The sequence below is a fragment of the Chanodichthys erythropterus genome, chromosome 11, assembly GCF_024489055.1.
Source record: "Chanodichthys erythropterus isolate Z2021 chromosome 11, ASM2448905v1, whole genome shotgun sequence".
Taxonomy (NCBI): domain Eukaryota; kingdom Metazoa; phylum Chordata; class Actinopteri; order Cypriniformes; family Xenocyprididae; genus Chanodichthys; species Chanodichthys erythropterus.
In genome coordinates, this window is record NC_090231.1 from 38342013 (window position 1) to 38366123 (window position 24111).

At 35.7% G+C, this 24111-nt stretch overlaps 1 protein-coding gene across 3 annotated transcripts; it reads left to right on the plus strand.

Moving 5' to 3' along the window:
• The first annotated feature begins 442 nt into the window (after window positions 1-442).
• Window positions 443-23105, plus strand: map4k2 (mitogen-activated protein kinase kinase kinase kinase 2). Of its 3 annotated transcripts, none has more exons than XM_067399738.1 (32): window positions 443-797; window positions 5455-5512; window positions 5958-6048; window positions 6401-6465; window positions 7924-7979; window positions 8081-8128; window positions 8601-8643; window positions 8723-8795; window positions 9228-9359; window positions 9458-9520; window positions 9612-9693; window positions 10413-10520; window positions 11885-11963; window positions 13122-13180; window positions 13304-13350; window positions 13442-13480; window positions 15466-15499; window positions 15593-15752; window positions 15836-16005; window positions 16924-16965; window positions 17173-17257; window positions 17387-17466; window positions 17614-17674; window positions 18628-18751; window positions 18838-18896; window positions 19070-19173; window positions 21090-21261; window positions 21983-22051; window positions 22129-22215; window positions 22306-22376; window positions 22514-22569; window positions 22686-23105. In XM_067399738.1, the coding sequence occupies exons 1-32, from the start codon at window positions 705-707 to the stop codon at window positions 22771-22773; spliced, it is 2598 nt and encodes an 865-aa protein (XP_067255839.1). In that variant the 5' UTR covers window positions 443-704; the 3' UTR covers window positions 22774-23105. The 3 variants fall into 3 exon arrangements, with proteins under 3 accessions (XP_067255839.1, XP_067255841.1, XP_067255840.1); XM_067399739.1 differs by having other exon boundaries at window positions 745-797; window positions 5455-5516; XM_067399740.1 differs by lacking the exons at window positions 21983-22051; window positions 22129-22215; window positions 22306-22376; window positions 22514-22569; window positions 22686-23105 and adding an exon at window positions 21405-21957.
• The last annotated feature ends 1006 nt before the right edge of the window (window positions 23106-24111 follow it).

Here is a 24111-nt window from a genome sequence, read left to right on the forward strand (position 1 = left end):
AATGATTCATTTCGAAGAGCCGATTGAAAACCTATTTTATATGCCCAGAACGTTCACAGTAGTGCAGACATGTAGCATATTGCGGTTTATTTTTGCCGCTTCGTTTACTTTTCGTTGAAAAGGTGTTTATTGTAATCCCACAGTTGTTTATTACTGCCATGATTCAGTTTATCAAATCATGGTGAAACCTACAGCATTTAAAACAGTAGCCAACTAAAATCCATTTACATCTTTTTTTATTTTATTGAAAATTATTTTTGCACGTTTAAATAGGCTAAATGTGGTGTTAAATGTGTTGGTTCTCGCCTCAGTGAGATTCGGACATGTTCGAAAAAGGGATTCGGGCTCCAACCTTTTCAGTCCGATTCGTTAATGAATTGTGTTTTAAGCGAATCGGTTCATCAAAAAGATCCGACTCCAAAGAAGGGATTTCTAGTGTGACTCTATACGGGCGCGAGTGTGAGAAAGGCAGGCAGAAATATTACAAAGCGAAAACAGTGATTACTGTGGTGGACTGGATGTGAACATTAACAGTTTTCTTTGCTTTGCCTTACGTTATAATTAAATCTATAGTCTACAGTTTTATTATTAACTCTCCTTTTCAGCACTTTTGAGGACAGCGCACCAGGATGAGATGAGTTTACTGCACATCAAACTGCGTGACAGCTGTCATGAATAAGTGAAAGATAAAAAGATCTGCGGGCATGAATACTATAGGAGTTTCATTTTTGGATCCCTTGGATGATTATGAGATTATTCATCAGATCGGGAGCGGCACATATGGAGATGTCTTTAAGGTGAGAATGAAGGTTAGGTGATCATTTGGAAATTGCACGAAGAGTTTAACGTCTACGTTTTAATGGATGCTGCACTGTAAAGATTTGAAAGCACAAACACTTTGCATTTTGGGTTACTAATAAGAATCTACCAAAAAGGGCTGTATTAGCCTACCATATTTTGGACATCAATGCATCTTTAATGTTAGTGCCATTAAAATACTATGGAATATGGTTATTAATCAGCACCATGTTAAATGCCAAATCTGATGCCATCATTGTACCTTGGCACCGCCTCAGCACTTTTTTTTTGTAAGGGGAGCCTTGCTGATGTTGACATGATTTTTTTTTCTTTACTCACTTGTTGTTCATTTTCTTGTGCTGAATATTTCAAGAAACCCGACCCATGACATTTCTTGACTGACTGGACTGTTTAGTTTTCTAAAGTGATAGTATTCACTGCATGTGTGCAATCCAACACATTAAACACTAATAGATGCACACACATATAAAATATTGCACATATGTTCCCACACTATTTATTTTTATTTAGTCTAAACATGTTAGAGCATCTAGATGTTATGTAACTTAAGTCGATACGTCTTCAATGTTTACATGCAAACCAGCCCTTTACAAACAGAATGTGATAAAAAGTAGTTTGTGATTTTAAAGTAGGATAGCATATGGTTGGCTCAGAAATTTGGCTGGACTGAAAAGAGATCTTACCAGCACAACCGCAACATTTGTGGAATGTTACAAATCTAGACCTCAACACCAAGACTCTCTCAGGTGTGGTATAGCGTTATTCTCCAAGACGTTTGTAAAGTGAAAACGTGTTTTCATGTGTATTATTTCTCTTTTATATATGTTTGCTGAAGTAATGTGGAGATTGTGTCACCCTTATGTTGCAATCCCTAACACAGTCCACTTGATCATAATTCAGTGGGTGAGTCAACAACCCTTACAATGCCCATCATACAATACACAAAGAATCCTTTCTAGTGTCCTCTAGCTCTCTCAACTTTGAGTTAGAAAGTTCTCAAGATCTAAAAATATTTCATGGTGAGGATTCCCAGCTGCCATCGAACAAAACAGTCTGTTTTGCACTTGATGGACTTTTCAGGCCTGACTATGCCAACATAAAAAATAACAAGCTTTGGCCAAAGTGTGGACAGATACTGAACCCGAGCCATTGTTCTTGGTTTGTGGCTGCGTTATTTCAGGTTGCACAGTTAAACTATTAAGAGAATGTTGCACTGTCGCTTTAGTCATGACAGGAAGCCCTCTGGCATGCCAGGAAAAACAACAGGAAAGCAGCTCAGTGAAGTTCCAGGTTTTGTCCAGAAATGCCCGATTTGTTATGTTTATCAATAGTCCAAAGCAAAAATGGAGGTTTACTTTCCTGGTGAACTTTTGTGTGTGTGTGTGTGTGTGTGTGTCTGATGGTTTATATTCTCAATATGCCTGATCATGGGTATTAAAGGGGACTTCATTGTTTTGATTTTGTTTTTGGGGGTCTACTGGTATAGATTTACATGCTTGAATATGTGAAATTTTCACATATTTGTTGCAGCACCTCTCTTCCCAGTCTGACAGTATCTCTGTTTAGTTCCTGTCTCTATGAAGCCCCTCCTGCTAAAGCACAGTGTGTTCTGATTGGTCTGCTGGACCAGTGTGTTGTGATTGATCAACTTCTTTTACCATGTTTCAGAAATGTCACACCCCTTGCCATAACTGCGAGTTTCAACACACTACTAACTCATCTCAACCAGGGGGGTATACCAGAAAGCATGGTTATCTTACTGTCAAATATACCCTGAACTCTCGGTTGATTAACCCAAACCTTGCTTACTCAAGGTATGCTGTTTCCAAAAAAATTCATCCGGGAGTAAGTTCAGATGCTTTGGACGCTAAGAAAAAGTACGCCATTCTATTACTATCTTCTTTTGTTTAATGGCTATAGTGCACACTGCCACCTATTTGGTGGTTATTCAATCGTTTTCAGTCTTTTCATTTAAAGGTGCCATCGAATGTTTTTTTTACAAGATGTAATATAAGTCTAAGGTGTCCCCTGAATGTGTCTGTGAAGTTTCAGCTCAAAATACCCCATAGATTTATTTAAATAAATTTTTTTAGCTGCCTATTTTGGGGCATCATTAGAAATGCGCAGATTCATGTTGCGGCCCCTTTAATTGCTCATGCTCTCTGACCCCGGAGCTCGCGCTTGCCTCAAACAGTGCATAAACAAAGTTTACACAGCTAATATAACCCTCAAAATGGATCTTTACAAAGTGTTCGTCATGCATACTGCATGCATGCGTCGGATTATGTGAGTATTGTATTTATTTGGATGTTAACATTTGATTCTGAATGAGTTTGAGGCTGTGCTCCGTGGCTAACGGCTAATGCTACACTGTTGGAGAGATTTATAAAGAATGAAGTTGTGTTTATGAATTACTGCAAGTGTTTAATAATGAAAATAACGATGGCTCTTGTCTCTGTGAATACAGTAAGAAACGATGGTAACTTTAACCACATTTAACAGTACATTAGCAACATGCTAACAAAACATTTAGAAAGACAGTTTACAAATATAACTAAAAATATCATGTTATCATGAATCATGTCAGTTATTATTGCTCCATTTGCCATTTTTTGCTATTGTCCTTGCTTGCTTACCAAGTCTGACGATTCAGCTGTGCACATCCAGATGTTAATACTGTCTGCCCTTGTCTAATGCCTTGAACATGGGCTGACATATGCAAATATTGGGGGCGTACACCCCGACTGTTACGTAACAGTCGATGTTATGTTGAGATTCGCCTTTTCTTCAGAGGTCTTTTAAACAAATGAGATTTATATAAGAAGGAGGAAACAATGGAGTTTGAGACTCACTGTATGTCATTTCCATGTACTGAACTCTTGTTATTTAACTATGCCAAGATAAATTCAATTTTTAATTCTAGGCCACCTTTAATCTTTAATCACTGTGAATAAGACCTATATTTGTTTGTTTGATGCTAATATATAATAAAAATTGTGATTAAACTAAATAATCAGGTTAGTTTCAGGGAGTAATTTGCTATGGCTACTTACATATACTGAAAGTTATCTCCGTTTTACCCTTAAACATACCCAGGTATGTCACATAACCTGCTTTCTGGAATACCCCCCAGGCCTCGTCCCTTTATTGAGAATATGTGTTGGGTGGGAATTATTTAAATGAGGGATATTGTGAAGATGGTATTTCATGTTCAGAAACAGTGGTCACTGATGTAATGAATAACTCCCTTTGGAGTGACTTTGTAACTTTGCAGACCTTTTTCATGCTCAAACCGCAAGATTAATTTTTGTAGTGCAACACACTAAAGAAAGATGAAGTGCAGAAAACAAGCATGATAGGAACCATATAGATGAACCACTCTGTATGTATAACACACATTTAATGTGCTTGAGTTTCCCATTTCATTCCAAAGCTAAATAGATAAAAAATGATAAAATCCAGACAGGATGATACTGCACCATCAGTTAATCATTTTTGTTAGTGATTAATGGTGCAGTATCATGTGGTCTAGAAAGATGAAGAAAGAACATCAGCTCTTGGCAAAGGCTACAGAACAAGGTTACAGTGAAGGACGCAGCAGGCTGCCACTGACACTAGCATATTTGTCATTAAGATGCCTGCCAGGAGAGCTGGATCTGTTCCTAGCTTTTCCACAGCATCCCAAACATTTCACCAAAGTAAACATGGCCTTAAAGTCACATTTATTCACCTCTGCGTTGCATTTGTTCATTCACATACAATGTATGATGTTTATTTGAAAACCAGAAAAAAAAAAAATATTATAATATAAACACTGCAGTGATTTTAATATGACTAAAAAGTGTGAACCTGAACTATAGTAAAGTTACTATAGCACATTGTCTCTCGTTGTTATACATGGCCATATGATAAAAGACAACAATTTTCTGTTAATTCCTTTTAAATAAATAGATTTTTATTCATAATAATAATCAGACTGAAACAATTCTTCTTCCAGGTAATACAGTTAACTATTGTACTGTAAGTGAAATTATAGATATACACTACTAACGACATTAAACAAATCAAAGATTAGAAATTTATAATGTTACAAAGATTTGTATTTCAAATAAATGCTGTACTTCTGAACTTTATATTCATTAAAGAATCCTTAAAAAAATGTATCACATAGTTTCTACAAAAAAATATGAAGCAGCACAACTGTTTTCAACATTGATAATAATACTAAATGTTTCTCAAGCAGCAAATCAGCATATTAGATTGATTTCTGAAGGATCATGTGACACTGAAGACTGGAGTAATGATGCTGAAAAATCTTTTAGATTTAAAATATATTAAAATAGAAGGCAGTTATTTTAAATTGCAATAATCTTTCACAATACTGCATTTTTGATCTAATAAATGCAGCCTTGGTGAGAACATAAAAAAAACATAAAAAATCTTACTGACCCCAAAAATGTAAATAATAGTGTAAGGACTTAATATAAAGAAATGTCCATATACATGTCTTTTTACAGCAGTTGAAATGTGGCTCTTCTGATTTCACAGTTAAAATTATTCATTAATATTTATTTTAAAGACAAAGTACAATCTGACTTTCCATTTCATCATGTGACATTATGTATTTTCTTTCAGGCTAGAAACATTAGGAGCTCAGAAATGGCTGCTATCAAAATTGTTAAACTGGATCCAGGTGCGTGAGTAGTTTTAATGCTATAAGGATGTAATGTTATACACATTTGGATATGCGTGCATTGGTCATTTTCATGTATCTGTAGTGTAGAGAACATACAGGCAACATTTAGAGGCGTGTGCTGTTTCTAACAAATCCCTCAAAATTATAGAGGATTTATTGGATCGATTCCTTGTATGAAGGATTCATATTATAATCAGCACTATATTTGCGCAAAATTATAGTTCTCAAAAGCCTCCCTGTCAAGACAGTTACTAGTAAAACTATTTTAAAATGACTGGGCTCACATGAAGTAGTAATGATTGATTATATTATACAAGTTATTTTTACATCTCTCTCTAGATTTGTCATTCTCTGCATTCTGGAATAAAATACTATTTTGTGATTATGGACAATTACTTATTCAGTATACACTCTTTCTCTCATTCTTTCACTCCTTTTTAAGGTGATGACATCACCTCCATCCAGCAGGAGATAACAATGATGAAGGAGTGTAAGCACAAGAACATTGTGGCCTATTATGGCACTTACCACAGGTACAGTAATGTTTGTGTCTTGCCTGCCTGCTATTTCTCCAGTAGTTGTCAGGGCATAGAACGGTGCATTCCAATACATGTTTTATACCCTGCAGGCAGAGTTACGCAATCAGATAAAAAGCACAAATCACGCAGACGCATTTTATAGGGTTTGTAAATAGTTACTGACATGTGTCAGCACATGCGCTTGATGACTTGTGCATTCCTGCATAATATTTCAAAGGCATGCATTCCCACTCACAAGCTTTCAAAATGTTTATGAGATTCTTGTCATGTCTGTAAGTTATGGGTGTGTGCATATGTATCTGTTGAAAATGTTTTGTGCGCAAAGACTGAACTGTTGACTTTTCAGGAACACTAAATTGTGGATCTGCATGGAATACTGTGGTGGAGGATCATTACAGGATATATATCAAGGTATATCTTGAATAAAATTAGGCCTGGTTTCACAGACAGGGGTTAGATTAAGCCAGGAATAGGCCTTAGTTTAATTAGGACATTTAAGTAGCTTTTAGAAACTTCCTTTAAAAAACATTACTGGTGTGCATCTTGAGATATATCATCTCTGACATATTTTAAGATGTGTCAGTACAAGTTTCTCATTGCTCAAACATGCATTTTAGTCTGGGACTAGGCTTTTAAAGGGTTAGTTCACCCAAAAATGAAAATGATCCCATAATTTACTCACCGTCAAGCCATCCTAGGTGTATATGACTTTCTTCTTTCAGCCAAAAACAATCTGAGTTATATTAAAAACTATCCTGGCTCTTCCAAGCTTTATAACGGGAGTGAATAGTGCCTTAGACTTTGAAGCCATATGGCTCCAGTGGGTTCTGAAGCAAAGCGATGCATTTTTGTAAAAAAAATAAAATAAAATCCATATTTATGTATTTATAAACTATAATAACCAGCTTCCGGCAAACATCTGACGTACGGTGGAAGTATAACCTCTGACCCGACGCATGACGTATTGATGAAAGTGGAAGCACTGAGGATAGAGCAAAACAAAACACCGGTCACGAATTAGAGGTCTAAAATGAGAATTTTTAGAGAAATGTTGGAGGAGCTTGAGTTTGTTGCCCAGCCCTATTTGTTTGAACCGTGAGAGGCGTCTACTCTCACCTAAGCTTACGCTACTCCTACATACTACGTCATGTGTCGGGTCAGAGGTCACTCTTCTACAGGAGCTCGACTTGCGTACAGCAGTTAACGGAAGCCAGTGATTATAGTTTATAAAGTTATAAATATGGATATTTTTCTAACAAAAATGCATTACTTTGCTTCAGAAGGCCTTTATTAATCCCCCTGGAGCCGTATGGATTACTTTTATGATGGATGGATGCACTTTTTTGGGCTTTAAAATCTAAGGTACTATTCACTCCCATTATAAAGCCTGGAAGAGCCAGGATATTTTTTAATATAACTTCGATTGTGTCTGAAAGAAGATAGTCATATACACCTAGGATGGCTTGAGGATGAGTAAATTATGGGATAATTCCTTAATTCATCATTTTTGGGTGAACTAACCCTTTAAATCTTTTCTGTGAAACCAGGCGTTATGTTACGGAAGCATTTAAGACTATTTATAATGATGGTTGAACTGTTATTATCAAGAATCTTAAAAGAATAGTTCACTCAAAAAAGAAAATTCGTTACTCACCCTCACATTTTTCTTACTACTAAAAAGTAATTTGCGATGAAAAAGCACAATAAAAGGAGAGGAACATTTTCCATGAAACAGTGTTTCAGTCTGTTTCTATCAACAATACCATCTCACATTTTTGAGGTGAACTGTTCCTTTAAGATAGTTCAATGGCTGCCTTTAACCGCTGCTCTCTCAGTCAAGTAAGAGTTAATATAATATGCTCTCTGCAGTAACTGGACCTTTAAAGGAAAAACAGATTGCTTACATCTGCAGAGAAACACTCCAGGTAAGACTAATCAATTATTTAAAAAGATCCTCAGAGGCACCAATCTTTCTCAATGACACATGCTTTCGTTTTGAGAAGACTTTTGTTCTTGTCTTACTCAGGGTTTGAATCATCTCCATGAGACAGGCAAAATACACAGAGACATTAAGGTGAATGAGGTTTATCTATGACATATAATGTACTCTACTGTTCAAAGGTTTGTGGTCAGTCTTTTATTTTCATGTTTTTGATAGAAATCTCTTATGCTCACCAAGGCTGCATTTATCGGATCAAAATATTACAGTATATATTATAGTAAAAGATTATTTTAAAATGTAATTTTTTCCTGTGACGCAAAGCTGAATTCTCAGCATTATTATTTTCATCTTCAGTGTCACATGATCCTTCAGAAATCATTCTAATATGCTGATTTTCTTAATATTTTTGTGGAAACTGTGATGCATTTATTTGAAATAAACTGTAAAAAAAATTAAAAGTATTTACCATCTCTTAAGATAATGTACTAATTTTCTTTATAAAAAAATCTTATTGACCTCAAACTTTTGAACAGTAGTATATGTTGACAGGATTTCTGTGTTCAAAATAGTTAAACAAAAATATGAATCTCTCTTCTGAATTTAGGGAGCTAACATTCTTCTTACTGATCGAGGAGATGTTAAATTGGGTGAGTTATTTTATGTGTAATTGAACCCTACAATGCAAAATGCATGTTTCATTGTATCCCTCTCTGTCTCTCTCTCAAGCTGATTTTGGGGTTGCGGCTGAGATCAGTGCCTCTGTTGCCAAGAGGAAGTCCTTTATAGGAACTCCCTACTGGTGAGCCGTCTGCGCAGAGACCCTGCACAATTACACTGTCTGAATTGTCTTGTTTCAAAGCGATTAGCATGCTGTCTATTATGAATGCTGTTGTAGGACCAGTAATAAATGAGCAGCAAATGTGATGTCATTTCTTGAGCAGCAAATCAGCATATTAGAATGATTTCTGAACGATCACGTGACACTGAAGAATGGAATAATGATGCTGAAAATTCACCACAGGAACAGATTAATTAAAAACATATTCAAATAAAAAACATATTCAAATAGATAGATAGATAGATAGATAGATAGATAGATAGATAGATAGATAGATAGATAGATAGATAGATAGATTTTTATATTATATATTATTGTATTTATATTATCCTGAAATACAGTCAGACTGCAGGATGTGATGTATCTAATGGAAATGTTTCTTTATTATGTTAGGATGGCCCCTGAGGTGGCTGCAGTGGAAAAGAAGGGTGGATATAACCATCTGTGTGATATCTGGGCAGTGGGCATCACCGCCATAGAGCTGGCAGAGCTACAGCCACCTATGTTTGACCTTCATCCCATGCGGTTAGAATGACGCATCTAATTCATTTACCAGAACAGAAAATATCCTGGTAACAAAAAGCATTTTTGAACTGAGATTTTTTTTTTTTTTTCTGTTGTAGAGCCTTGATGTTGATGTCTAAGAGCAGCTTCCAGCCTCCCAAACTAAAAGACAAGAGCAAGTGGTGAGATTCAAAACCTCACAGAAAGAAAAGTAAAGAAAAGCGCAAGGTTTACTGTGAGGAGCTGACATGATTTGTGTGCTTGTCTTTGCAGGTCTGCAGGTTTTCATAGCTTTGTGAAGATGTGTTTGATCAAAAGTCCTCGCAAGAGGCCGACAGCAGAAACTCTTCTCCAGGTGAAACTCAAGAATCATATTTGTGTTTGCGTTCCTGCTGAACATCATGTACATGTAATAACTTTCCTCATGTGGTCAGGAGACGTGTTGAAGCTTTTAAGGCACAAACATTTTAAATGTTTTTGAACAAAGTCTATTAAAGAATAAATTTGATCAAAATACAGTAAAAACAGTAATATTGGGAAATATTATTACAATTTTAAAACTGTTTTCGATTTTAGAATATTTTAAAATGTCGTTTATTCCTGTGATGGAAAAGCTGATTTTCAGCAGCCATTACTCCAGTCAAAAAAATTTGTACAAAAACAAAAAAGGTACTGGCAATTTTCTGCCAGCACATTTTGTGTTAAGTTTATGGCCATTTCCTTTGACCATAAAACACAATACAATGCAAAGCATAATTAAAATGATGGGAAAAAACCTGTGAAAAATCATCCTTCGTGTTGACAATACACTGGACCCTATTTTTACAGACTTTTTAGCACATGATCCTTCAGAAATCATTCTGATGGTGATTTGGTGTTTAAGTAGCATTTCTTATTTTTGTCAATGTTGAAATCAGTTGTGCAGTTTAGTATTTTTGTGGAAACTGTGATAAATTGCAATATTGTTAGATATCTCTAGAAACACACCTTGTCAAAATTGACAATACTACAATTCAATAAAGTTTGTATTTCTTTAGAAAAGCTGATAATAATTGTCACTTTCTCTCTCCTCAGCATCCGTTTGTAACACAGTTACTGACCAGAAAATTGATGATTGAGCTACTGGACATGGCAAATAACCCAGACCTCCACCATCCCTCCAGTCCTGAGGAGAATGAAGAGGTGAGAGTAAGATGTGTTGGAATTACTGTAATTATATGAGATGGCAACTCAATTCATGCTATTCATGTGACTCAGAAATTAATCATTTTTATGGTAAATATCTTATGCTCCTTATACATAATTAGGGTAATTCTGACATGAAATGAGCACAGAATCATTCTGAAAGATGCCTGTTTGTGACAGTTAATTTAATTTCATCATAAATCATTAAAGGGTTAGTTCACCCAAAAATGAAAATTATGTCATTAATGACTCACCCTCATGTTGTTCCAAACCCGTAAGACCTTCGTTAATATTCTGAAAACAGATATTTTAGATTTAGTCCGAGAGCTTTCTGTCCCTCAATTGAAAATGTATGTACGGTATACTGTCCATGTCCAGAAAGGTAATAAAAACATCATCAAAGTAGTCCATGTGACATCAGAGGGTTTGTTAGAATTTTTTGAAGCATCGAAAATACATTTTGGTCCAAAAATAACAAAAACTATTACTTTATTCAGCATTGTCTTCTCTTCCGGAATCCCTTCCATTGAATCCTTTCATCTGTCGGCGTTGGTAATGCGTAGCCGTGGTTGTTTTTGGCGATTAGGACATCCGCGACATGCACACTTACGCACCATTTTAAAAAATAGAGCAATACCAAAATACAAACAATGTAGAAAAGCTTGAATACAGCGTGTGTCTCCTTCAGACTGTAAACGAAGCTCGGGCGCACCAGATAACACGTCAGCAGCGTCTTACATCAGCAGCATCACTGCGGAGTCATGAACCACACTCCGGAGCAGAAGGGGGCGGTAATGCACCAATAAGCTGGATGCCAACCTCCGTAAAACAGGAAAGAAGAAGAAGAAGAAGCAGCAGAGTCGTGAACGCAAATTGACAACAGACCCGGAAGAGAAGACAATGCTGAATAAAGTCTTATTTTTTTATATTTTTGGACCAAAATGTATTTTCAATGCTTCAACAAATTCTAACTGACTCACTGATGTCACATGGACTGCTTTGATGATGTTTTTATTACCTTTCTGGACATGGACAGTATACTGCACATACACTTTCAATGGAGGGACAGAAAGCTCTCGGACTAAATCTAAAATATCTTAAAGTGTGTTCCGAAGATGAACGGAGGTCTTACGGGTTTGGAACGACATGAGGGTGAGTCATCAATGACATAAAGAATAAATAAAGAACATCATAAGGAGTAGCATATGATGCAGGATTATTGGGAAACTCTGCTATGCCCTAATTTAGGTGAAGTCATTTAAAACTTTAACTTTTTTTTTTTTTTTAAATGCATGTCAGAGTTCAGTTTGTCAAAGTGTACAAATATTTGTTGCAGCAATATTTGTGTGTTTGTGTTAAAGGCAAACGACACAGCCCCGGATAAAATCCAGTCTAAAGGGAAACATATGCCAGTGGAGAGGAGTTTGTCTGAAGAACAGTGTAAGTTCTGGTTAACATTGCCCTTATTTGCAATGTAAATTTTACACAAATATTTTCACAAAACATTTTCATATTCTCATCAAAACACACTATTCAGTTACCATACATTTTTAATGTTATTTTATGTTTTCATATTAATCAACCGATAATTGTGCCTAGTATGCATAGTTAATATTATGTTTAATAATATTAATATTATATACTATACTATACTATACTGTTATACTTTATATCATCTTAAAAAAAAAAGTTCAGTGGGGTTTTACAATTGAACCCTAGGGTTTTTGACTCAATTTTAAAAAGAAAGGTTCTATATAAGGAAAATGTCTTTAATGATTGCATAGCGTTTATCAGGTTTTTGTAAATTTTTTCTACTGATAAAGTATATTACGAGCTATTTCATTATAATTAAAATAAATCAAATCCATAAAAATGTTATATTATATACAAGAAGTGCCTGACAGAACCCTTTAAGGTTCTATATAGAATCTATATAGAAGTGCAGCTTTACTTAGAACATTTTGTATTGGTGTACACTGTTAATCAATCATACATTATCTGTAGAAATGGAGTAATGAATGTTTAATGTGTTTTTATGATTGTCATGTTTTTATCATTCCGTTTTCTGAAGTTTACAGCCACTCCAGAGTCAGTGCTGTATCTATTTTCATTGCAGCATGTGCATGATTAGAAAGTTTACTGTATGGATGTGTAGCAGAGGAGGTGCTGCTTTAACAAGGCAGCTATTGAGCATAGCTGATGTCAATAGGCACACACACAACTCATAGAGCTGGTACTGTTTAGCACACGTCTATGGCATGTCCTTCTCCATCCCCCTCACACACTCGCGTGAACTGGATCCAGTGGTCACATTCAAGGCGAAGCGGAGAGTGCTGTGCGTGTGTGTGTTATCGTGTGGCAAGGCGATGCCACGGTTACTGAGAATCCATTGTCACACATATTGACTGTAAGATTACAGCATTCACAGGCAGACAAACCAGATAGACAGTTTCCACCTATTTTTATGTGCATTTTGAGATATTGCATAAAAAACACTGGATGGAAACGCAAGCCTTGGTGAGCATAAGAGACTCATAAGAGAGGTAGTAAAATATGTAAATAATGTAAATAAGTGAGTATTGTGTATGTTTGTTTCAGTTGACCAGGTCAAGTTTACCCCTCCCAGGAGGAAAGAGACTGAACCCTATCCTGACCTGGTCAGTTTTATTGTTCTCACATAGTAATGTTCTCTATGAGCCAATGAGACACAAACCATATCATTCACATTGTCATAATTCATGGTTATCGCTCAGGAAAAAAATTAAGTATGTTTATCTTAGGGATCATGTGATGATTGGAGCATATCTGGAGATGAACCAGAATCACCGTAAGTGTTGATTAATTGAAAATGACTTATAATTGCATTATGGTTTTACACTATTTATAACCTTTTATTTGAACTGTATTCATTGCTGCAGGGGTCTTTTGGAAAGTGTAGAGGAGGAGTTACAGCAGAGGTGAGACACACTTATGTTCTGGCGCCATCTTGTGGAGTTGGATATATTGCAAATAAAAATACACCATTTTAATCTTAAAGGTGCCCTTGATTCAAAAATTGAATTTACCTCGGCATAGTTAAATAACAAGAGTTCAGTACATGGAAAAGACATACAGTGAGTTTCAAACCCCATTGTTTCCTCCTTCTTATATAAATCTCATTTGTTTAAACCACCTCTGAAGAACAGGCGAATCTCAACATAACACCGACTGTTACGTAACAGTAGGGGTGTACGCCCCAATATTTGCATAATGCCAGCCCAAGATGTTCCCAACATTATAAAAGGCATTAGACAAGGGCAGATGGAGCAATAATAATAACTGACATAATCCATGATAGCATGATATTTTTACTGATATTTGTAAATTGTCTTTCTAAAAGTTTTGTTAGCATGTTGCTAATGTACTGTTAAATGTGGTTAAAGTTACCATCGTTTATTACTGTATTCACGGAGACAAGAGCCGTTGCTATTTTCACTTGCAGTCTCTATAATTCATAAACACAACTTCATTCTTTATAAATCTCTCCAACAGTGTAGCAATAGCCGTTAGCCACGGAGGACAGCCTCAAATTCACTCAGAATAAAACTTTAACATCCAAATAATATACTTTACTCACATCATTCGAAGCATGCATGACGAACATCTTGTAAAGATCCATTTGAGGGTTATATTAGCTGTGTGAACTTTGTAAATGCGCTGTAATATAGTCAACAGATGGTGTGGCAGGGAGCACGAGATTTAAAGGGGTGGCGCCGAGTGTAAATCAGTGCATTGTTAATGATGCCCCAAAATAGGCAGTTAAAAAAATTAATAAAAAAAAATCTATGGGGTATTTTGAGCTGAAACTTCACAGACACAATCAGGAGACACCTTAGACTTATATTACATCTTGTGAAAGAACGTTCTTGGGCACCTTTAAAAAAATGTATTAGTAAATGTCGAGATCAACATTAACTAGGATTAATAAATGCTGTAGTAGTATTGTTTATTGTTAGTTCATGCTAACTAATGTTAACAAATGAAGCCTTATTGTAAAGTTAAAGGAATAGTTGACTTAATTACTCACCCTCATGTCGTTCCACATCTCTAAGACCTTCGTTCATCTTCAGAACACAAATGGAGATATTTTTAATGTAATCTGAGAGCTTTCTGTCCCTCCATAGAGATTCAGCGCACCTACCACTTTCAAGGTCCAGAATGGTAGGAAAGACATCATTAAAGTTCTCCATGTGACTCCAGTGGTTTAACCTCAGTTTTGTAAAGCAACGTGAGTGCTTTGTTTGCTCAAAAAAACATAATTTACCACTTTATTTACAAAATAATATTATCCAAAGCGTGTTCATGCAACAATGTTAGCTCTTATGTGAACACAAAATGCGTTGTGGTGCTCTCTTGAACACTCGCGCATTTGCGTTGTGTTGACGCACTAGTCTGAACAAGCATGTGTTGTGATGCTCTCGTGAACGTGCGTTGCAGATCAATATTTTTGTAAATAAAGTACAATAAATAAATAAAATATTGTTTTTTTGTTGTTGTTTTTTTGCACAAAGCAAACATGTTGCTTCATAAAATTGAGGTTAAACCACTGGAGTCACATGGAGAACTTTAATGATGTCTTTCCTACCTTTCTGGACTTTGAAAGTGGTAGTTGCGCTATATCTCTATGGAGGGACAGAAACCTCTCGGATTTCATTAAAAATATCTTAATTTGTGTTCCGAAGATAAACAAAGGTCTTACGGATGTGGAACAACATGACGGTGAGTAATTAATGACAAAATTTTCATTTTTGGAGAACTAAACCTTACATTAGATTTTTTATTTTTTATTGAATATTCTCTTTGGTTTCTATTATGTTACATGTTTTTTTAAACTGGAGATAACATGCAGATAAATAATTTGCACTGTGAGTATATGTATGTGACAAAGATCTTTCTCTTTCAGGAGTTTGACAGTAAAAAGACCCTCGTCTTTTGAGGTATGGAATTTGAGAAACTACATGAGTCAATGATTCATTTATGATTATACAAAAATGAATGTAAGGATGTAAATGTTTTCTGATGTTGCACAGTGGAGTAAGAGGAAAAGTGGACTGTTCAGCCCACCACCCGTCTCTGCTACGACATCACTTCCTCCCATGAGCTCCTTAGACTCTCATGTGGAGGACAAGGACCTAACGCTTCGACCTAGTGCTACTCTGTGCCCTGAAACTGTATTAAGTCCAAAACCAGGTATTACCATCTGCACATACAAGATACATGGAAAAATTCACCATACAAAGTTTTAAAAGTTTTCTCTCTTTGTGTTTTGTCAGTGCTGTTGAGGTGTTCGGCTAGTCAAGATGTGCGGCAGTGGTGCAGTGATCCTTGTGTTCCTGATGGTAAAGATACACAGGAACAACAGAGGACTCTTACAAGGACGCTAAGCAGAGACACGGCTCTCTCCCTGGAGTGGAGCACCATGAGGAAGAAAACAGAGGACTCTGTGAGTTACAAAATATTAAATGTTACAAATAACAGACTTACACTTATGTATGCTTATATCCCATACATGTTCAGCTACATACATTTCCTTATTAAATCATTTATCAATCACAATGTCAGACATGAAAAATCTTTGTACAGATTTTTGTCTTTATCTCATTTAGGGCCATATGTACTAACAGCTTGCGCCAGCGCAAACCCTCTTTTGGCGTTATAAACTACTGTCAGGTTTGACTAAAGACATGCAGTGAGAAATTAGCAATGAAAAGGTGTGGACACAGATATTTTGCGGCTGACCTTATTGCATATGAATTTGTAGGAGTTTACCTGTCAGAGCACTATTTAAATGAATCATGCAATGTGATTTACTGAGGTTTGCGGTTGTCAGTTCAGTGGTATTTGCTCCATTATTTACCGTCCCCCAAAAAAAGCATGTCTTGACCAATTTTGCACCTGGCACCACACTGAGTTTGCACATTATTAGTAGATCACTTGCAGAACTTTCCACTCCCATCGGGACTTTTATTAGATTGTGGCCGCACACAAATTTGCCCTGTTAAGTAAATCTGGCCCTTTGTATTATATTTTAGTATTATATATTTAATAGCTCTAAATATATCAACATTAAATAAGCCATTGAAAACCTTACATCAGCCAACCACTATTAAGTAGTTTTTTTAATTAATTTAACACTATAAAACATTAATAGATGAAATGCATTACATCTAGCACATTATTGTGTTAGTGTACTGCTAAATGTTTCAGCACCATGGACAGAGCTAACACATTATGTATGTTATTTAAAACACATTATGTATGTTTTTTTTTATTATTTTGTCGAGTCACTAAAAGCATTACTGACAGACTAAAAGAGATCATACAGAAGCTGTTTCTTGTTATTTTAACCTTTAATTCATAGAGAGCCGATACTCACGGACTTCCTCCCACTCCCCAAGTCTATGTAAGTTTAACCACCTAATTGTGCCTTTTAAATGTGTTAAACCTGGCTATTGCTAAAGTAGAGTGTGACAAAATATATAATAATACATGATTAATGACTAGTTTGTCATTAATGCACTTCTAGGCCCGGTATCTATATGTATGAACCTAAGAATTTATCTTAAAGCAGTAGTTACATCTGAACATTTTAATACTTCGTGTTGCATAGATGGGGGCCTGTTTTACCAAAGTGTTTAATGGATGTCCACTGAAAATTCACTGTGCAGAGACATGGGTTTTGCCCAAAACAAGAGGTACTGATTTCTTTAATGAAAACACAATCTCATTTAAATACAGATTGAAAAGCTTTTTAGTATCAGTAATACAGTATCAGAATCATATTGTGTTCTGTTGGATTTGATTTCTCAATCATTTCCTCATAGATCAGTATTTAATTCTGGGGGCAGAGGAGGGTGTCTACATCCTTAACTTGAATGAGCTGCATGAAGACACCTTAGAAAAGGTACTGCTGGCTGCTGCATCTGTGTGTTTGACAACATCATGATTTAGTGTTTGACCCAATACCTGTTTCTGTCATAAAACATGGATTATAGAGATACACCTTATTTTTAATGGTTGATATATTTTTACCTCCTGTTTTCCACTGCAGTTGCTTCCACAGAGATGTACTTGGCTTTATGTCATGAACAATGTCTTAATGTCCATCTCTGGTACGTATCTTTTTTACAATTACATGGTTGAGGTTTCTGATGTTATGGTGTGATACCAGTAACAGCCATACAGTTTAAGAAATTACAAGCTCAGTAATTACAAACTGTGTTTGTTAAATTTCTAAAAAAAGATAAAAAGAACTTACTTGCTTAGACACTATTTTTTTAGCCAAAAATGAATACAAATTTTTCTAAATTTTGAACACAAGTTGCAAACCTTTTTTTTTTTTTTTAAACTCTAAACTCATGTGCTTGAGTAGAAATCAATCAGTGTTGGGGAAAGTAATGTGTTACAATATTGCCTTACTCCCTAAACAAGTAACTAATTGTGTTACTTTTTCTAAAAGTAATGTTAAATTACTTTTGTATCGCTTTTTTTTTTTTTGACCTGGGCTTGGATTGCTTGTTTGTTTTTTAATAATAATAATAATAAAAAAAACGAGTTATATTTTTGGCAAATGTAAAGACCCTTTCACACCATAAGTGAAATGAATAAGCCTCAGGCTGAAGGAAATGAAAATTCATGCCTGTACAGTAGAGGGCGCAGCTCAAAAAAAGTTTTTACTTCATCAATAAAAAAGAAAAAAAGAAACACAAATGTGGTTTAACTAAAGTAATTTTTGCTTATTAGTATGGTTGAATTGGATCATTGAAGGTCAGCAGCAAAGACAATGGTTATTAAAGCAATGCGTTACTTTACTAGTTACTTGAAAAAAGTTAACTGATTACATAACTCGTGTTACTTTTAACCTGTTACAAAAACTGAAATCAACAGTATTAAACATGACAAGACAATATTTTTAATAGAAATGTTTGTTTTAAAAGTTTGTGGTTTGTAAAATAAAGTCTGTCATTACATGAAATTGAGAAAAACTGTAAAAGATAATGTCTAGAGTACCTCAGTGGTCTTTAAACTGCTATTCTATTCTTATTTGGTTCTATTCTACTCTCAGGTAAGTCCTCTCAACTCTGCTCTCATAGACTGACAGCTCTGTTTGAGCAGCGAGGACACTTACAGAGGAAACAGGGTCACTTGTCCCTCGGCACCAACCGCTTCGCCGAACGGATCATCCACAGGTCACATAAACTGAAGACTGACACCTTTAATTTAATAAATCAGCTTATATGGTATTCATTTGCAACTCAAAATAATCTTTTCACAGGAAGTTTGCTGTGTCAGTGAAGATCCCAGACACTAAGGGCTGTCGAAAGTGCAGTGTGGGTGAGAGCCATTTCTTGCCTCACACTGGATCAATATTTATTCATTATATCCTTATGCCTATCTTTGCTGACCTCCTGTAATTGGCTAAGATGGAAAAAAACTCTGAATGATAATGAAGGGCCGGTCTTGGATTTCAAATGCACTTAATGATTTTCTTGATTTTTCTTCATTAGCTCGTAACCCATACACAGACAGCACGTTCTTATGCGCTGCTGTTCCCTCTGGACTTGTTCTGCTCTTGTGGTATGAACCGCTGCAGAAGTTCATGCACCTGAAGGTAATAATCTTAACACTACAAAGCTGTTTCATATTTGATACACTCATGTCTAAGGCCTCTAAATTATCAACATCATCAAAACTTTGCAAAACCAGTTGTACACATGCCTTCTGTCATCTGATGAATAGCAAGTAAAAGCCCTTTTAGTATAATTCTAAAACTGCACTTTCAGATCAACATCTGATTTTTATTAAAGGTGCCCTAGAACGCTTTTTGTCAAGATGTAATATAAGTCTAAGGTGTCCCCTGAATGTGTCTGTGAAGTTTCAGCTCAAAATACCCCATAGATTATTTTTTATTCAATTTTTTAACCGCCTATTTTAGGGCATAATTATAAACGCGCCGATTCAGCTTGCTTCCCCTTTGAATGCTTGTGATCCCCGCCCCCAGTTTGCGACTCTATAATACATTGCATAAACAAAGTTCACACAGCTAATATAACACTCAAAATGGATCTTTACAAAGTGTTTGTCATGTAGCATATCAGATCATGTGAGTATAGTATTTATTTGGATGTTTATATTTGATTCTGAATGAGTTTGATAGTGCTCCGTGGCTAAAGCTAACATTACACACTGATGGAGAGATTTATAAAGAATTAAGTTTTGTTTATGAATTATACAGACTGCAAGTATTTAATAATGAAAATAATGACATGGATCAGGTCTCCGTGGATACAGTAAGAAACAATGGTAACTTTAACCACATTTAACAATACATTAGCAACATGCCAACGAAACATTTAGAAAGACAATTTACAAATATCACTAAAAATATCTTAATATCATGGATCATGTCAGTTATTATTGCTCCATCTGCCATTTTTCGCTATTTTCCTTGCTTACTTACCTGCATAAAGTCTGTGTGCTGCTCCAGACGTTAATACTGGCTTGTCTAATGCCTTGAACATGGCATATGCAAATATTGGGGGCATACATATTAATGATCCCAACTGTTGCGTCACAGTCGGTGTTATGTTGAGATTCGCCTGTTCTTCAGAGGTCTTTTGCACAAATCAAATTTACATAAGAAGGAGGAAACAATGGAGTTTGAGACTGTATGCCATTTCCATGTACAGAACTCTAATTATTTAACTATGCCGAGGTAAATTCAATTTTCAATTCTAGGGCACTTTTAAGTAAATGTAAGAATACATTTTATATTGTTATAATAGTTCAAGATGAACACTGAACCGATTCAACTTTTTGTAATTTCTAACATAATTTTTAGAAAAATTATGGTAAGATGTGAGTATCAAATATGATGCATCATGAATGATACATAGTATTGAGAAACTTTTATTTTGTACATCTCAATCATCATTGTATTGCATTGCATTAAATATTTTGCCCCCTACAATTAAAACTAAGTGTTGAAATATCATCTACTAAGACTACTGGGTGACTATATAGTGACCACTGATATTTCTATGCATTTTATGTACGTTGTCTGCTATACAGTTATAAAGATGCCATTGATTTACATTACAAGCTATCAGAATTTAATCTTACTTTAATTCATATAAATATCAACATCTGCACCAAATTACATACTTTTGCTTAGTTTAGGCCTCTAAATTAAACCAAAGCGTTTTTTCCTCTTTGAGTGTGAACGTATTCTTGATATATGATACTATATGAGCCATAAAAGCCTGATAAATAAGACACTCAAAAAAGAAAATATGTATAATACATATGTCACACTTTAATAGAATTACTAGCATAGACAATATAACATTAGCTTTCTTATGTTGAAGTTGAATTTACAGTTATGATATAGTGTAAAGCAATTTCATTTACAAGTAAATTCTTGATTGCTACCAGATAAAATAAACACGTAACATATTGTTTATTTGTGTAACATTTGATGGTCATTCTATCATTACATTCTCCTTTCTTTTTATTTTCTCACTGAAGCACTTTGCTGTGCCTCTGCCAGACCCATTGCCCATCTTTGAGCTGCTGGTGTTAATGACAGATGAGCTTCCTCAGCTCTGTGTGGGCGTCCAGGAAAGCCCCGGACAGCAGAATGAGCGCCAGCTAAAGTTTGACATTATCAATCTGAACGGCATGCCAAACCCTCAGCCAGGTAAGTGAGTGACTGCTGGTCTTGCTTGAATTTAGGGCTGAAGAATTTCACAGAAAGCACATTTTCAAAGTCTTGATTTTGTTTTGGGGGTCTTCATGCTTGAATGTTAAAACCTCCCCATTATTTTTCACCTCTCTTCCCAGTCTGTCAGTATTTCTCTGTGTAGTTCCTGTCTCTATGAAACCACTCCTTCCAAAAAGCACATTGTGCTCAGCTGGACCAGTGTGTTGTGATTGGTCAACCGATGTTTCAGTAATATCACGCCCCTTACCATAACTATGAGTTTCAACAAACTACTAATGCAACTCAACCAGGCCTCATCCCTTTTTGGTTTACGTATGCCTTGGGTGGGAATTATTATTAATATTGTGACATGTTGTTCATGGAAGAAGACTCAACACTACAGTCGAAGTGTTTCAGGGAGTTCAGAAACAGTGCGCACTGATAGAGAAGAACTCATTTTGGAGTGACTTTTTGCCTTGTAACTTTGCAAACCTTTTCCATGCTTACACAGCAACATTACACACTAAAGAAAGTTGAAAATATAAAAAAGCATAATAGGACACGTTTAAACTAATTTCTATGAATTCCACAGATTCTCTCCTCACAATCAGCAAAGAAAATATTAAAAAAACAGGCATATTTTCTATGGGCCTACTATGTTTTGTTGCTATTGTTGTTAACATGTTGTTAAATGTATTATCTTTGTGTCTTTCCTTAGACAGTGAGACAATAAAAGCTGTACAAGTGACACAGTTGGACAGAGACACAGTTTTAATTGCACTGGAAAGTATGTATGAATAAATAAACTATTTAAGTATACACTAATTCTTGTATTGTAAATGAATCCTCGTTGTCCTCTTCTAGAAACAGTGAAGATTGTCGATATGCAGGGTGTTCCCAGCAAGGAGTTAGTATCCGAACTGGATTTTGACTTCCCTATCGAGACTTTAGGTACAAACCTGACATATGAAAATATACTATTTTTTCACAATGAAATTATACAACAAATGGCATAAGTTTTACTGTGTTATTTATCAACAGTTTGTTTAGAAGAAAGTGTTTTAGCTTTCTGGAAACATGGGCTTAAAGGACAGAGTCTGCACAACTGTGAGGTAAAGTGTTATGAGGTGTATCAGTACATATCGTCACTATTTGTGAATTTTAATAGTTGTTAGTTTAATAGTTAATACATTTACTATGGATTAAGATGTAGGTCAGAATCTAAAGTCATCCTCATGTGTCGTCATAGATAACACAGGAAATCACAGATGAAAGCAGAGTGTTCAAAGTTTTAGGCACGCACAGGTATTGACTTTCTTTCACTTCATCTCATAGTTTTTCATTTTAACTTGAATAAACATCTGATCTCGTTCTTGTGGGTGCCTTTGCTTACAAATTTTTTCTCAAATCTTGGTTTACAGAGACATCGTTTTACAAAGTACCCCAACTGAAAACCCTTCAGCCACTAGCAATTTATACCTTTTGACCGGTCACGAGAGCAGCTACTGAGGAAAACCAGTGGACAGAATCTGTAAATAACATGCATCACAAAGAGATGTCAAAGTGCATGTTAATACAGAGACTTTAAGAATTGTGCTTCTGCTTAATGTGTGTTCAAACACACACCTTCAGTCGATCTCACTGGTACATATTGTGAGGATACAGAAAGGAACGCCCAATGTCCTGGTTCTTTTGTTTGTCCCTCTAAAGGTGTTTTTGTCATTGTTGTCCATGAATTCTGAAATTACCTGAATTAAACAACTGTATTTAAATTAAAAAGATCATGTGATAATTTTGTGATGAAAGGATTGTAATAACTACTAATAAACTGATACAGTGAAACCAGACTTTACCAGACGTCTTAATAATCTCATCCTGAGGTTGATGCATCTGAGTTTTGTTTGGTTTGTGCCATCTAATGCCCTTTTGACATTCTAATTCAAATGTTTTAATTATCACTTTCAGGGAGAAATCTTTTCAGGGAGAAATCTTTAATTTATCTTTCCCAGTTTAAGTGCCCCTGTTATGCTATTCTAAAGGTCTCCTACAACAGGTTTGCATGCATCAAAGGTCAAAAAACACTTTCATTTTCTCATAATATACAGGCCTGGTTTCACAGATTGTGCTTCAATTAAGCCAGGATTAGGCCTTCAGTTGGGATATTTAAGTAGCTTTTATAAACGTGCTTAGAAAAAAAAATAAATATATGACTGGTGTGCATCTTGAGGCAAAACAATGGCACTGACATATTTTATGATATTGCAGTGCAAGTTACTTTCAGTTAAAACAACTCAAACAAGCATTTTCTGTGACTAAGCTTAAAGGTGCAATATGTAATTTTTCCGTCCACTAGAGGTCGCCTATTCAAAACAAAGGCGTAGCTTGATGACGCCAAGTTTGAGCGATGTGGTCTTCACCTCACAGCCGGTGGAAAAGAATCGGGATTGGACTCGGGCAGAAATCATGTTCATGGATGCGATTATTAATGTTACTGTAGTATGAAGCAGAGCAGGACCGAGTGCTGTGGGAGCTGAATGAGGAGCTGGAGCGATTGATAATGAAAGACGAATGCAACACACGCCTCACGAGCAGCAGAACGTTTATTAGTTCGCTGGCAGTCGCAGGCGCCGTTTCCACTTTTCTGGTCAAGTGTATGAGGTAACACAGCTCTGTTTATCATATTAGATACATTTGAGTGTGTTGAAAAGGATGTTATAATGTTACTCTGTGCGTTCACTCGGCGGCTGCTGTGAGACACTGCAGGAAGCTAGATCAGGGATGGACAACTCCGGTCCTGGAGGGCCAGTATCCAGCAGAGTTTAGCTCCAACCCTAATCAAACACACCT

Excerpts from the sequence above, each read along its gene's own strand:
- map4k2 (XM_067399738.1), top strand. The coding sequence starts at position 705 with ATGAATACTATAGGAGTTTCATTTTTGGATCCCTTGGATGATTATGAG. Across the intron at positions 15,500-15,592 it reads AAAGACCCTCGTCTTTTGAG|TGGAGTAAGAGGAAAAGTGG; the intron begins GTATGGAATTTG and ends GATGTTGCACAG. Across the intron at positions 16,966-17,172 it reads CTCCCACTCCCCAAGTCTAT|ATGGGGGCCTGTTTTACCAA; the intron begins GTAAGTTTAACC and ends CGTGTTGCATAG.